Source organism: Acyrthosiphon pisum, chromosome A2, assembly GCF_005508785.2.
Source record: "Acyrthosiphon pisum isolate AL4f chromosome A2, pea_aphid_22Mar2018_4r6ur, whole genome shotgun sequence".
In the NCBI taxonomy this organism is placed as follows: Eukaryota; Metazoa; Arthropoda; class Insecta; order Hemiptera; family Aphididae; genus Acyrthosiphon; species Acyrthosiphon pisum.
The window spans coordinates 105,039,036-105,054,702 of NC_042495.1; the positions used below are offsets into that span (position 1 = coordinate 105,039,036).

The 15,667-nt window shown below is 28.8% G+C and overlaps 2 protein-coding genes across 2 annotated transcripts in view; one reads left to right on the top strand and one right to left on the bottom strand.

Moving 5' to 3' along the window:
- LOC100573316 (shootin-1) overlaps positions 1-15,667 on the bottom strand; it is a 49,878-nt gene that overhangs the window by 19,492 nt on the left and 14,719 nt on the right. The window lies entirely within an intron of this gene.
- Positions 12,116-13,575, top strand: LOC107883098. Its single transcript, XM_016802543.2, has 2 exons — positions 12,116-12,706; positions 12,794-13,575. Exons 1-2 carry the CDS (start codon positions 12,301-12,303, stop codon positions 13,105-13,107), a joined length of 720 nt encoding a protein of 239 aa, XP_016658032.1. The 5' UTR covers positions 12,116-12,300; the 3' UTR covers positions 13,108-13,575.

A 15,667-nucleotide genomic window follows, 5' to 3' on the forward strand; every position in this document is an offset into this window, starting at 1 on the left:
ATAATAAAAGACATTTATAGAATAAAAAATAAAAAATATGGGCAAGTGGATGTCACTTTGCTGTACAGTAGGTTACAAGTGGGTCACTGTAATGGATGGTGTTAAATTTGAATTCAATGATATAATATCATTGTATAAGAAAAACGAGTCTGAGCGAAGACTATCAGACAGCGTATGATATTACCTACTAAGTATATTTGATGATATTATTGTGCACAAAGTAATATTTATACATAACCTATATACGTGGAACCTTGTTTAAATTTTTAATCCTTAGCTATAAAAGTTAAAAATGTTATACATTTTTAACTACAAAATAATTATTACATTTTAAATTTGATAAATTTTGTCGAAATTCGAACTTTAAATGCTTATAAAAGAAAATTGTGCTTATTTATTTATAATATTTTTCATCTAGCTTTGAAACAATATATAATATTAGGCGCCTTCTATTTAATTTTCAAGCTTTTGACCCAACAAATAAAATTGTATTGATATTTATAGAATAAATAAACTAAAAAAATTGGAAACTGAAAATGTCCCTAAACCGCTCAAAATATTTTTAAAAAGGCATGGTGTATAGAAAATGCTAATATCTACAGTCAGTAAAAATTTCATGTACCTACGGTAATTTGTTTTAGTGTTGCACCAAAAACCAAAATCGACTTTTTCAAAAACAGATTTTGCGTAAAAATTCCTGTTTTTCCTTATTTTTTCTTTTGTTTTTCACGGCGCTTTTGAAAACTACTTCCCACACTGCATTTGGGAAATGATAATATTTTTTTAATATTTTGGAGTGCTTGAATAATGAATAATTGATTAATAATATGGTATAAATATTTTATTCTCATAATAATAAAATATTGGACTATATTATGGTTGCACAAAAAAAGTTGACTTAATATTTTTCTAATGTTTTTTGAAAAATATGATTAAAATGTTTTGTTAATGTTTTTTACGAAATATTTTTCAAATGTGAACTTCCTGGCCAAAAAATATAAATAAAATATTTCCCTATTATTTGCGCAACTTTTTCAAATATTTTGACAACAATATTGTTTTCCTGAAAATATTTTTGCCATAGTTGGGAAATATTAAAATGCCGCGTGGGTTGGAAATATTTACTTTTGACCCCCTAAAGTACCAACTAGATTCACTTTCCTACCAGAAAAGTTAATGTTTAAGAAAATATAAGCATTTTTACTGTCCTAAAAAGTGGCGACAGACACACAAAAAAAAAAAAATAAATAATCACATCATTGTAAAATGAATACATTCATTGCTCCGCTCAAAATCTAAAATAATATATTATATTATAATATGAATATGAATATTTTTGCGTGCCCTTAATATTTTTTCGTCTGCCACCTTGCAGGACACGCTTATCATTTGTCATTTGCCATTCCTGTTATATTGAGTCGATAAGCTTGAAAATGCAATACAAGGTTCTTATTATGTGTTGTTTACACAGTAGATAAAAAATATTTAATATATACGAATAATTAAATTTTTTTAGTGTTCAAACTTTTACGAAATTGTATATTTAAACTTCAAAACGACTTCAGCATGTCAGTAATATAAAAAAATATTATACGTCGGAAATTGAAACTCTTTTGGTCAATAGGTAACAGGTACCTACGTTTATTATTATTCTTTGATTATTTATTTATTTCAGTGTATAAACATTGTACCTATAGGTACATTGTTAATGAAAAACATAACTTATTAAACCTATGATATTATAGTATAATATTATATAAAACTGTATTACACAGCACAGGTAATATAATAAATATATGTAGTAGGTACAGTTTATTGTGTACCTATATATAGCTGCAATATTACCGAATATTCAACCATTTCAAATTTCTGTATCAAATACATATAGCCCAAGTAGGTACTTGGCAGACATACAAAACAATCAACTCTAATTTTCATATATATTTACCGTGTTTCTGATTTCGATAATAAAATAACAGTTACCTACAATTTTGACACCTTAACTAAATTAATCTATTATTTTAGGACCCACGAATTTGAATTTAAATTTTGACTAAGGACGGCCCTTATATGTTTACCTATAGGTACGTATATATACATAGTTTTAAATAGTATTATTGGCTACAAACATAATTTAAAACGTTTAAAAACATATTATTCTTATGTTATAATATAACAAATATTATGCTGGCCAATTCACTGTTTAATTGTTATTAATATTTATATTGTTTCAGTTTTGTTCAAAAACCTTTGAAATTATACAAGTAGGTACATCAGTTTTTACTTTCACGATTTATATTTATAGTTTTCCGATTGCTCTTTAAATATTTTGTAATTTTATATAGTAACTATTTCAAAATTCTTTTTAACTTTCCTTACAATCTTTTGGTTTGTGAAGAATTATTATTCATTAGTAAGTAATATTTTCACGATTATTTTTTCATTCCCGTTAAATACTTTCCCGATTTATGCGTTCCTACGTAACAATAATATTGTTCGTGTGTAATTTTTCCCGTATTAAAGTGTACCTAATGTTTTAGACCGTAGAATCGTACTACGTACGTGGAAGCGTGGAACGAACAGAATTCCTACTGTTGGGGACCATTTTGTGATTTGTAACTGTGCACCGAACCAAAAACATTCGTTACTGATTTATAATTCAACGCCGCGATTACAGGAGTTACACGTATCCCGTCTGCCGACGGCTGTTCGGGTACGGTCGGAAGCGCTATACGGTGTATATCGGTCGCGTAAAATAAATAGTGGGGACGACGAAGCCTCGGAACGGTCTCCGCCGACAGTCTGCAAGACCCTCGTTGGACGCGGCACAGTCGGTTGTCTTTTGTTTTCATAGTTTTCGTGACGGAAATAAACAGTTCAAAACAAATCAAAATATTTTGAAAATTTTATAATGTATAGAAAATGGAAATATAAACAACCAGTGAAAATTTCATGTATCTACGGTCATTTGTTTTAAAGTTACACCAAAAACCAAAATCAATTTTCTCGAAAACAGGTTTTGCGTAAAAATTCCCGTTTTCAAAAAAAAAAAAACACATCATTGTAAAATCAATACATTCATCGTTTCACTCAGAATCTAAAAAAAAATTGACGTATATCCGCTAAGGACCCTTCGCTCCTGAGGGCCCCAGTGATGTGCACCGCTTGCACCTATGATTTTTACGGTACTGCTTAATGGTTTTAATATCTAGGAAATGTACCTAATAATTTTAGTTCACAGTTCAAAATATTATCAGTTATAACATATAATAATATAATAATATTCCTACATATTTTTTGATTATTTATTATTACAATAATTGTCAATCATTATTTTTAACATCATGCTGGCCATTGCAATTTGTATGGCTTGTTCAAATAATAATTATTTTTAGTTATAATAAGTTTTTTTTTATATTTTTTGCCATATACTAGGGCAGGTAAAAGTACAAAAATACAGGTCAACAACTGGCGGACCGCGTTTTCAATTAACAGTGATTAAGTTCATACACGCCAAACCGGCGAGTGAAACTCCGGAGTGGCGCTTATGAAATTGAACAATGTAAATTAAAACGCGTGCGTGCGATACGTCGCGTATGATACACGTCCACGTGAAACGGGCCTTTTCAACGGAATAGTTCATTTACTACTCACACATAGATACAGTATTAATTTATATGTCACATGAATTGCCTAAATATTACTCCTTAAAATATGCTACGTTGCAGCCCCCTTAAGTTAATTTATTTTGTTTTCATTTTATTATATTTCACTATTTCAATCTATTTCGTTACTGTGAAATATTAATGTAAAAAAAGTATATATCATTCGAATCTAACTAATATGGATATACTGTATAAAGTATTAACACTATATTCTATAATTTAGTTGTATAAACAAATTTACTTTTTTTAACTTAATAAAATATTAACAAAAAGTGTGTATTCACTTTGAGTTAACCTATAGTTAAATTTTTTTTTAACTTTTTGTTATTGGTTTCATATTAACTTAACTAAACTGAGTTAAAAAAAAATCATTAACTTCCTCAGCCCTGGTGTATAGTATATCGAAGCAGGAGTTGCCTATTTAAACTGTGTAAAATACAGGTAAATTTGTTATACGACGTAACTAATTTTCTAATGCATAAACTAACTCCTAGTAAACTCCAATTAATAAATATCAGAGATATTGTGTACAACGTGCAATTATTCGAAACTGTAACGCGTCATTCTATCGAAATAACTTTTCAATTGTAATTTCTATTACATTTTCGTTACTTGGAAAGCATTCTAATAAAATTAAGTAGCGATTTACAAGCAAAGTAACACTGTTAGTTACTTTCGTTACGTTACTACCCAACACTGATTGTAGAAATACATATAAATTATAATAGTAAAAATAAAAACAAAGCATATTATTTTAAAGTCCTAATCATGGACTTGGATCAAAATTCATAAGTCAAAATTAGTATTTGGTCTTAGTTCCTTTTGTTATTTCACAATATCCAGGTAAAAATTCGTCACTGGTCTAAAATGAAATTAGGTAAAATGACGCGCGTCAAAATTTCACGTAGGAAAAAACCATAACCTCAATTTTGATAAAAGTGGACTTGGACCCTTCAGCCTCTCAGGTACAGAGTCATATTTTAATAATTCCGTGTTGTGTTCACGAACCAAAATTTATTGCAATAAATATTACGTTTTACATCTTTTTACGTGAAGGTAATTAATTAATTTCATTATTCGACATATTTTCTTAAATCATTTATTGTTATCTCATTAAGTTAGACTTGTGACAATGATTTCGTGTTATGTTTATGAACAAAGTTTATGGCGGCAATAATATTTTTCAGGAATAACTAGGATTTGCATATATGCACGTCATCCATACTATACTGACTACTGACTTGTGACTACTCAACAAGTGGAGACTGCAGAATTCTGTGCAGAGTGCAGCTTGCTGTTTGCCTATACACTGCGTGCGTCTGATGTTCATGAATTCGAGCAGGTACCTAATTAATTAAATTTATTATTTCTAAAATCGTTTATTGTTACCTAATTAAGTCAGACTTGTGATGATACATTTAATCATTTTGTGTTATATTTATAAACAAGGTTTATTTTGTCATGGCAATAATATTTTTCAGGAATAACTAGGATTTGCATATCGGCACGTCGCCCGTACTATACTCACTACTGACTTGTGACTACTCAACAAGTGGAGACTGCAGAATTCTGAGCAAAGTGCAGCTTACTGCTTGCTTTTGAACTTATTGCGTTTGATGGTCATGATTTCGATGCAAAAAAAACAAACATTTTTTGATGATCTGCATTACGTTGAATGTAAAATTGTTTTATAAAATTAATTAAAGTGTTTGAAACTTATTTTTTATTGTGTAAGATATTATTTATATAAATATTACAGATTGAGCCGCCACTGACTGTGTAAATGCACCCATCGCCTCCATGACGTCACATCCAACCGATGTATAGCTAGTTGTTGTTATTATTGCAGCACTCAAGTTCTTTTTACGTGAAGGTAATTAATCAATTTTATTATTTGACATTTCTTTAATCGTTTATTGTTATCTAATTAAGTTAGACTTGTGATGATACCTGTATTGATGATTTCGTGTTGTGTTTATAAACAATGTTTATGGCAATAAAATTTTTCAGGAATAACTAGGATTATCAAATGCTTATATGTACCTACATCTATGATAGTATTGTATTATTTGATTTTAGTGTTTACCATTTGAGGCTGCTTATAAGATTAATTTGCACCTGCAAGCATTGAACAGACGTACGATGGTAATTATAATATTAGTTATGCAGATAAATCATCTGTTGTTTATAATATACTTATATTTCTTGAGCAATAATAATGGTGTGCCTACTGAAAACTATAAAAATAAATTATCAGTTCCCAATTTTTAGTTTAATAAAACTGAAAAAACATTTTTTTGTACCAAAAATTGCACCGGCTCACCCCATTTACGCGGTAGACTTATGCTTAGGCTGATTATTGTTTAAAAATGATGTTTTACTCAATAGTATAGTTTCAGCTAAACTTAAGTTTACTATATGTTCATTTTATTTTGTACATTAAGAGGTTGACACACTGGGATTTGTTGTCTTCGTCTTGTAAGCGTACAGCATATTTCCTACGTTTACATTCTCTCGTTAATTTTAAATTTAGAAATAATATACCCCTTATAAAATTTAAAGGTATGATTATTATTTAGAGTGTCTGTAAACTTTTAGTGATATTTCTACTAAGAACTAAGAAGGCAATTATGATTTTATTAGAATGAACATAACTCACTTAAAAATATTAATATTAATAACATCCTCTGAACCGTTCTGGATAATATTCTTACCTTTAAATTGTATAAGATCAGATACATACATAATTTAAATTAATTTTATTTTAATAATTTAGGATTTTGATCCTTATTGTGCTGTACCGGGATACAAACCTAATACTGATGTAAATGATGATAATATCAGCTTCTTCCAACCTCCAATAGTAATTATTATAAACATTCATAAATATTGTTTTAAAATAATTTTTGATGTCTGTTCATTGAATATTTTTCTTATTTGTAGGAAAATGTAAATGAATGGAGTTTGTCACTTAAATTGAACTTAACTATAAAGAGTTTAGTTTGTGACAGACACTTTAGACCTAATGATCTTCTACGTCCAAAGATATTCATAAATGGTTCAATTATAACAATAAAAACCAGAGTAGATTTGGCTTTGCCAATACCAATGGATGCTGAGGACTAGTATTGTACAAACGGACCCTCTGCTGTCAGTTCAAACTGGAAAAAAATTAAAATTAAATGTGTAATGATGTTTTTAAGCGCTTATTTTAATGATTTTAAATGCCATAACTCCCAAGCCCTGGTTATAACTATAATAAAATTAATACTACTTTATTACTTATATAATTTAGTTAAGATTGGCATATCAAATGAGTAGATAAGATTTGACTTGCCGCTAACATGATTTATACACATATATTTATATTTTATTATTATTTTTTTACTTTAAATATTACATTTCATAAACTATATATACCAAATGATGAACAATCTATATTGTTATATATTACATACAGTGGTACTGAGTTCAGTTAGAAATAGTGGTTCTTCGAAAACTAGAAGGTCTATTTTCATTGGATTTTCGTATATAAAGTGTTGCCATTCGTCACGTTATATCATACTATAGTAATAGTAGCAAATTAGTAGAAATTAGTATTTTTTTCTATATAGATATTTAACACTACTTATAATGTAATTGATTTGTATAATAATTTTGTCATTTCGTCATTATATGTTTACGTTGGTTATTATCCTAAGTTAATAGATTCAAAAACTACTGGACTGTTTTCAATAAAAAGTTATACCAATAGATTTCTTGAAAGTGTTTATAGTTTAATTTTTCAATAAGTATATGTAAGTAGATGAAGGTTCATAGCCATTTTCGTCCAAAAATATGTTATTCTCTCCTGACAGATTTGCTCCAAAAATATAAAAAAAATATAATTCTTGATAATTTTCCTCCAATGAGAAATTAAGAATAAAATTAATGTTTATGTACAATTAGGGTTTTAAAATTTCTTGAAATTTATTTTATAAAAAATGTTTTTATTCTCAAAATAATGCCAGGAATATTTTTCAACACTACATAATAATATAGAATATACAAATATGAAATAATAAATAATAAATCAACAAAAATGTTTTTATTTATTTCTAAGTGCGTTATCAATATATTTATTTTAATCATCTTTAGCCGAACACGTTAAAAAATATTTTTCATTATTTCATTGAAATATTTCAAGAAGAGTGAAATATCTCAAATTTAAAACCCTATGTATAATACAAATAAATAAATGTAGCAAAAATGCATTTAAATTGCATTCAAACACAGGGTATAACATTGTAACAGAAAGACCTGACAAATTAAAAAAAATTTATAAAATCTTTCTATCTATCTAAACTATCTCCTATACCCCCCTCCACTATATTATAAAAACGCCACGGTTCCCAGATTTCACCTTTTTAAATTCAGTTAACTGAATCTGTACAGATTTTTAACACGGGTATTTGGAGCCTGTGGGGTTGTTTTGGCCAATTATAAATTACAAGTCTAGAATCATAATATTCAATTAGTGCATGTTTTGCACATTTTTCATTTTTCAAATTGTTACAATTTAAAATGCCACATAAACTGTCATATACCTAATACACTATGATTTAGGTATTGTATTAATAACAAATTACAAAATATGTGTGGTTAACATAAAAAAAATTTAGGTAGTCACTGTTTACTTATACAATTTCCATAAATGTAGGTGTTTACAGCAGGAGTCAAGGAATAAACATATTTTAATGAAATACCTACTTTTGCCAGAATTGGCAGTTGTCTAGGAACTATTTTTCATGAGGTGGTGGGGGGGGGGGGGCAAAATTTATAACAGAAAACCTTCCTTATTTTAATGTTGATATAATGATATAGGTAGAATATACTAATATAAGAATTAAACAAATGTATTGATATTATTATAGTGTAATATAAATATAAATTCATTATCTTTATACATTTATATATTGATACAAAACTTAAAACATAAAAAACATAATATTTAGTTTATACCTGAAGTTATATTCTAAAAGGAATTTTACGATTGTATACCCTTTAATTTGAATGTAGTAGGAGGAACTTTGCCCCCTGGATTATATCTGAATGGTCAATTGCCTCCTCTGCACCACCCTTCATCGAAGCCACTGAGAATAGGTTTATGTTACGATGGACGAACCAATAAATAATATAATATCAAAGCGGTAGGTTGCTGGCCGCTCTAATTATAGTTAAGTACGACCACTTAAATGTTTTTGTTTGTAATTAACTATATCTATTGTCTATTATTATTTATTATAATGAAATAAAAAAGACCGTACTATAATGTGACGTCACTATAATGGTATGCGGCAACACGGAATTAGATAACTAGTAGTAATAGTAGTTTGAAGATTGAACATATGTAATAATATTTACTGTTGTAATGTTTTATTTAAGTACAGACTATATGTTTCAGCATATAATAATTTATTTATTGAATATAAATACGTACATACTAACATTGTCTTGTACTCAAATTAAATGTGAAAGAAATTTTTCAACATTAAAAACTCGATAAAGAAATCGATGAATAATTTGGATGCTTGGATGCTGATGAATATAAACAAAGATATTTTAGAATATATTTCATTCGAAGACATAACTAATGAAGTATTGATCAACAATTTTCAGTATTAAAATGAAATATAAGAAGTAACAAATTTATAAATACTTATACATATTTAGATTCTGAGTGGTGCGAAGAATGTATTGATTTTTATTTAAAAATCGAATGACTGTGCCTAGGTACTTTAAAATTTCACTGAATGTTAATATTAGCATTGTCCACTGTTTAACATATTGTCATCAGTGCCCATTTTTCGTTTTTGTGAAAAAGTAACAACCACACTCCACCACAGGAACTGAAACCTCACCGAAAAGAATAGGTTTTCGAACCGGAACCCATTGAATATTGAGAACCGAAACCTCACCGAACCATTATTTAAATCAATTTTAATACCAGAACCTTACCGGAACTCTTATTTAAATTAATTTAAAAACCGGAACCGATACTTTTACTTAAAATCAAATCAGGTAACATTTTTTTATTTTTAAGAACCGAAAATAAACCGGAACTGGAACCCACATTTTAGATTTTCTGGAAACCAAATAGGAACCGAAACAGAAATATTAGTTTCACTGGGAACCGAATAAGATCCGGAACCGTAAAAATCATCAAGGTTCCAGTCCCTGCTCCATCGTATGATGTGAATAAAAATCCGCCCAGTAGACTACCTAAAGATTCACCTGTAAAACATAATCCATTTTAAAATCGTGTTAGTTATAATGTTTTTATAATATAACAAATCAAATTATACAAGTTAAATTTTAAATTGAAATATTAACTTGAAAAAATTGTTTACGTATAGGTAAGTACCTATATATTATTTTTAGGTGCGTTACCCCAGCACCCGTACTTTCAAAATCACGAATTGTAATCACGCAGTATTATGTACTTTATTTTGTACAATTTTGTACAACCAAAATTTATTTTGTACAACACTCAAACCCCCCCCAAAATCCAAATTCATCTTACGGGTGCTGCGGTAACGTTACCCCAGCACCCGGGTCAGCTATTTTTCACGAATTTCAATTTTAAACAGTACAGTATTATGTACTTTATTTTGTACAATTTTGTACAGCCAAAATTACATTTCGTACAACACTCAAACCCCCCCAAAATCCAAATTCATCTTACGGGTGCTGCGGTAACGTTACCCCAGCACCCGGGTCAGCTATTTTTCACGAATTTCAATTTTAAACAGTACAGTATTATGTACTTTATTTTGTACAATTTTGTACAACCAAAATTAAATTTCGTACAACACTCAAACCCCCAAAAATCCAAATTCATCTTACGGGTGCTGCGGTAACGTTACACCAGCACCCGGGTCAGCTATTTTTCACGAATTTCAATTTTAAACAGTACAGTATTATGTACTTTATTTTGTACAATTTTGTACAACCAAAATTAAATTTCGTACAATACTCAAACCCCTTCAAAAACCAATTTTATCTAACGGGTGCTATCGAGTATCTTATCTAATCACACATCATGAGTTGTAATTTATTATTGTTATCTCATTGTTAAAAATATAATATTGTATTTCTAAAAATAGTCTAATACAATCTGATTTTAGGTTCTACAATAATAAATACTATTTATAATCTAATGATAATGAACTAAGTGATACCAGGTAGTTGGAACGTCGAACGTTCGCATTATGCTACATTGTCATTAATTGTCGACTAGTTCGTCTATTCGTGTTGTCGCCCTTCTAAGCTTTACCGCAACAAAACGTATCTAATATTTTGATTCATAGATTCATTTTATTCTAGTAATTTACCTACCTACCTGCTAATGAATATTATGCAATACTTATGTTTGTTGTCTATAATAATATATATTTGGTTTTAATATGAACTTGAAGGTACCTAACGCGTAATGTCTTAATGTATTTCTGTTTTTCAAAATTGTGATCATTGTAAGTAAGTTACATTTATGTCGTGTATTAAGTATAATTATTTACTTGAATTTATTATTTTTTATATTAAAATATAATTAGAAGTTAAAACTTTTGTGTATTACTCTAATAAGTGATGGCAAACAATAATAGAGGAAGAAAACCAAATAATTTAAATGAAAATATTGATGATGAAATTTTCAATTTGAAAGATCAAATTATTTTTGATGGCAATAGTAAGTATTATTGTATTAGTAAAGGTATCTATATAATAGAAACAATGCAATGTATGATTCAACATACCTACAGCTTTAATACATTCAATTACCTATTCAACCATTTTAAATGTGTAGGCTCTACATTTTAAATGTGTAGGCTCTACATTTTAAACTTATCAATTACCTATAATAGGTAGGTACTACAATTAAATTAATTAAATTGATTTTATGTACACAAGCAAAAGATTTATTCTATTGATTAAAAAATAGTCAATAAATGACTTATAGAAAATAACTTGTAGAAAATAACAATATAAAATTAAATATAGTTGTATCTATGATAGTATTACCTTTTATTAGGTATAATTTGTAATTCTCAAAAAAATTAATGTATTTATTTCAGATTTTAGATTTTAGGTTTTAGATTTAAAATTTATTTTTTTGCAAATTTGATCAATAATATTATTGTTAAATAAACACTTAAGAGTAAAGTGAGTAAATAATATTTATCTTCACATAAAATCTCAACTATATAGTACCTATCACTTCAAACCTATATTATATTATTTATAATATACCTGAAAAATGTTTAATTACATTTAAATATAATAATATTACAAACTATTAACTACTTATACCACCATAGTACCTGGAAAATAATTGTAGGTACCTATTGTCAAAAATAACTTTATTGATAAAAATAATAAATTAATATAGGTATTATGTAATTGAATTAAAACCTATCCAATAGATGAGAATATTGTTTAAAAAAAAATATTAAATAAAAATATACAATTTATACAATATAAATAATGATATATAGTATACATATAATTAAATAGAAATGCAGCTGCAGACAGTAGTAACTATCTCTCATTCTTAGTAAAACATGAAAAATCTGATAAAACAGCAAAATTTATAACTAGAATGTTAAGTACAAAAAATGTAAAAATAACTAATTTGTATAAAGAACGAATAGAATTATTGGCACTACATTACCCATATAATGATAAAGAGCATACTCTAGTAGGTAATATACAACTAATTGATGTTATGGGAACATTAACATCTACAATAACAAAACTATTCAACAATTTGCCATCATATACAAAAGTGAATGTTTGCAAAAATATGTTATGTCCTAATTATATGACTGTACAAAAATACCCAGTCCTTTCGTTATGTGCTTTTGATGGTTACATAAATGTACAAGAAGAAATTGAAAAATATTTTTTAACTGAAGAAGTAGACTGTATTGAATATCCGTCAAGAAGGAAACACACATTCAATGCAAAATCCCATACATTGATTGAGCTTGTGTCACTTCCAAAAGGTAAGATAAAATTCCTTCATACTTAACAATTATTATATATTACCAAAATTCTTAAAAACAATTGATTTACTAACTTGTATTTTGTAGAACTTGAAGCATCGACAAGTTATGCAGACATTACTGAAATCTGTAATGTTCCTCAAAATTATGTAAAACCAGTTTTATGGGACTTGGAGGAAATACCGAAAATATTGATAATAAGAACCAAAGAATACTATTTAAGAAGTGCAATCGTATTTGTAAGTGGGGATCGCTCTGGTCTAAGAGTATCCACTGGACATTATAAGTCAATAGTATGGCGAGACAATGATCGGTGGGAAGTGTATGATGACCTTAAAGAAACAGCTACAAATCTCCATGGAAAAAAACAAAATGTAGAATTTTTAATATACACAATATAAAGTTTTTGATGAATTTTATTTATTTATTTATAACTTTATTACCAACTTAAAATATTGTAGCACAAATTTGATATAAAAAAGACAGTACTAGATTAAAATTGACAATGGTGTTAATGGCATAAGAGGTAAAACAGAAATTAAGAAGATATTGATTATTTAGAGAGCAATAAAAAAAAGGAAAAATATAAAATAAACAGTTCTGTGCTTTAGTAGAGAATAATATTCAAGAGAAAAGAAAAAGCCAATGTTTAAAAAAAAAGTATTGACATAGATGTTCCAGAATCTACCTAGTAAGATGAAATTATAATAGTTTTTTTATAGAATTATAAATTAATCAACAACTATTCCTACCTACAAGGTTGTGCAGTATCTTAGATACAATATTGATACAAGATACTCGCTAACACCCGTTAGATGAAATTGAAATTGTATTATTTTTTTTTTTTTTTGGGGGGGGGGGGGGCTAACCTTAAATAAATGTACAATGAAATTTAATTTTGGTTGTAAAAAATTGTACAAAATAAAGTACATAATACTGTACTGTTTAAAATTAAAATTCGTGAAAAATAGCTGACCCGGGTGCTGGGGTAACGTTACCGCAGCACCCGTAAGATGAATTTCGATTTTGGGGGGGTTTGAGTATTGTACGAAATTTAATTTTGGTTGTACAAAATTGTACAAAATAAAATACATAATACTGTACTGTTTAAAATTAAAATTCGTGAAAAATAGCTGACCCGGGTGATGGGGTAACGTTACCTCAGCACCCGTAAGATGAATTTCGATTTTGGGGGGGTTTGAGTGTTGTACGAAATTTAATTTTGGTTGTACAAAATTGTACAAAATAAAGTACATAATACTGTACTGTTTAAAATTGAAATTCGTGAAAAATAGCTGACCCGGGTGCTGGGGTAACGTTACCTCAGCACCCGTAAGATGAATTTCGATTTTGGGCGGGTTTGAGTGTTGTACGAAATTTAATTTTGGTTGTACAAAATTGTACAAAATAAAGTACATAATACTGTACTGTTTAAAATTGAAATTCGTGAAAAATAGCTGACCCGGGTGCTGGGGTAACGTTACCGCAGCACCCGTAAGATGAATTTCGATTTTTGGGGGGTTTGAGTATTGTACAAAATTTAATTTTGGTTGTATAAAATTGTACAAAATAAAGTACATAATACTGTACTGTTTAAAATTAAAATTCGTGAAAAATAGCTGACCCGGGTGCTGGGGTAACGTTACCGCAGCACCCGTAAGATGAATTTCGATTTTGGGGGGGTTTGAGTATTGTACAAAATTTAATTTTGGTTGTACAAAATTGTACAAAATAAAGTACATAATACTGTACTGTTCAAAATTGAAATTCGTGAAAAATAGCTGACCCGGGTGCTGGGGTAACGTTACCGCAGCACCCGTAAGATGAATTTGGATTTTGGGGGGGTTTGAGTGTTGTACGAAATTTAATTTTGGTTGTACAAAATTGTACAAAATAAAATACATAATACTGTACTGTTTAAAATTAAAATTCGTGAAAAAATAGCTGACCCGGGTGCTGGGGTAACGTTACCGCAGCACCCGTAAGATGAATTTGGATTTGGGGGGGTTTGAGTGTTGTACGAAATTTAATTTTGGTTGTACACAATTGTACAAAATAAAGTACATAATACTGTACTGTTTAAAATTGAAATTCGTGAAAAATAGCTGACCCGGGTGCTGGGGTAACGTTACCGCAGCACCCGTAAGATGAATTTGGATTTTGGGGGTGTTTGAGTGTTGTACGAAATTTAATTTTGGTTGTACAAAATTGTACAAAATAAAGTACATAATACTGTACTGTTTAAAATTAAGATTCGTGAAAAATAGCTGACCCGGGTGCTGGGGTAACGTTACCGCAGCACCCGTAAGATGAATTTGGATTTGGGGGGGTTTGAGTGTTGTACGAAATTTAATTTTGGTTGTACAAAATTGTACAAAATAAAGTACATAATACTGTACTGTTTAAAATTGAAATTCGTGAAAAATAGCTGACCCGGGTGCTGGGGTAACGTTACCGCAGCACCCGTAAGATGAATTTCGATTTTGGGGGGGTTTGAGTATTGTACAAAATTTAATTTTGGTTGTACAAAATTGTACAAAATAAAGTACATAATACTGCGTGATTACAATTCGTGATTTTGAAAGTACGGGTGCTGGGGTAACGCACCTGGCAGATAGACAATTCTATTGACAAATGTAGTACCTATATTTTAATCTAGTTTACAGTTTATCTTTTTAGAGAGTTATACATTTCATTATTAATGATACCATTGATTATACTATTATACTATTATGGTAATATGGTATTATTTGTCAATTTGTCTTTCATTTTTTCGTCTACCGTCGTGCTGTACGTACCACCGTCCACGGTGCACCAAGTGATAACTGAATATGTAACGTTCCCTAAGTACTTATTTATTCAAACACATTAAATAAATATTAACACAATGGGGATGATGCCATTATACGACAATAAAATAAAAATAATCCGAAAAAATATCGATGTTCAATACCGGTCATA

Bases quoted from the DNA above. Each gene is read 5' to 3' on its own strand.
- LOC107883098 (XM_016802543.2), top strand. From the start codon at position 12,301: ATGTTAAGTACAAAAAATGTAAAAATAACTAATTTGTATAAAGAACGA. The intron at 12,707-12,793 runs GTAAGATAAAAT...TGTATTTTGTAG, and splicing joins GCTTGTGTCACTTCCAAAAG to AACTTGAAGCATCGACAAGT.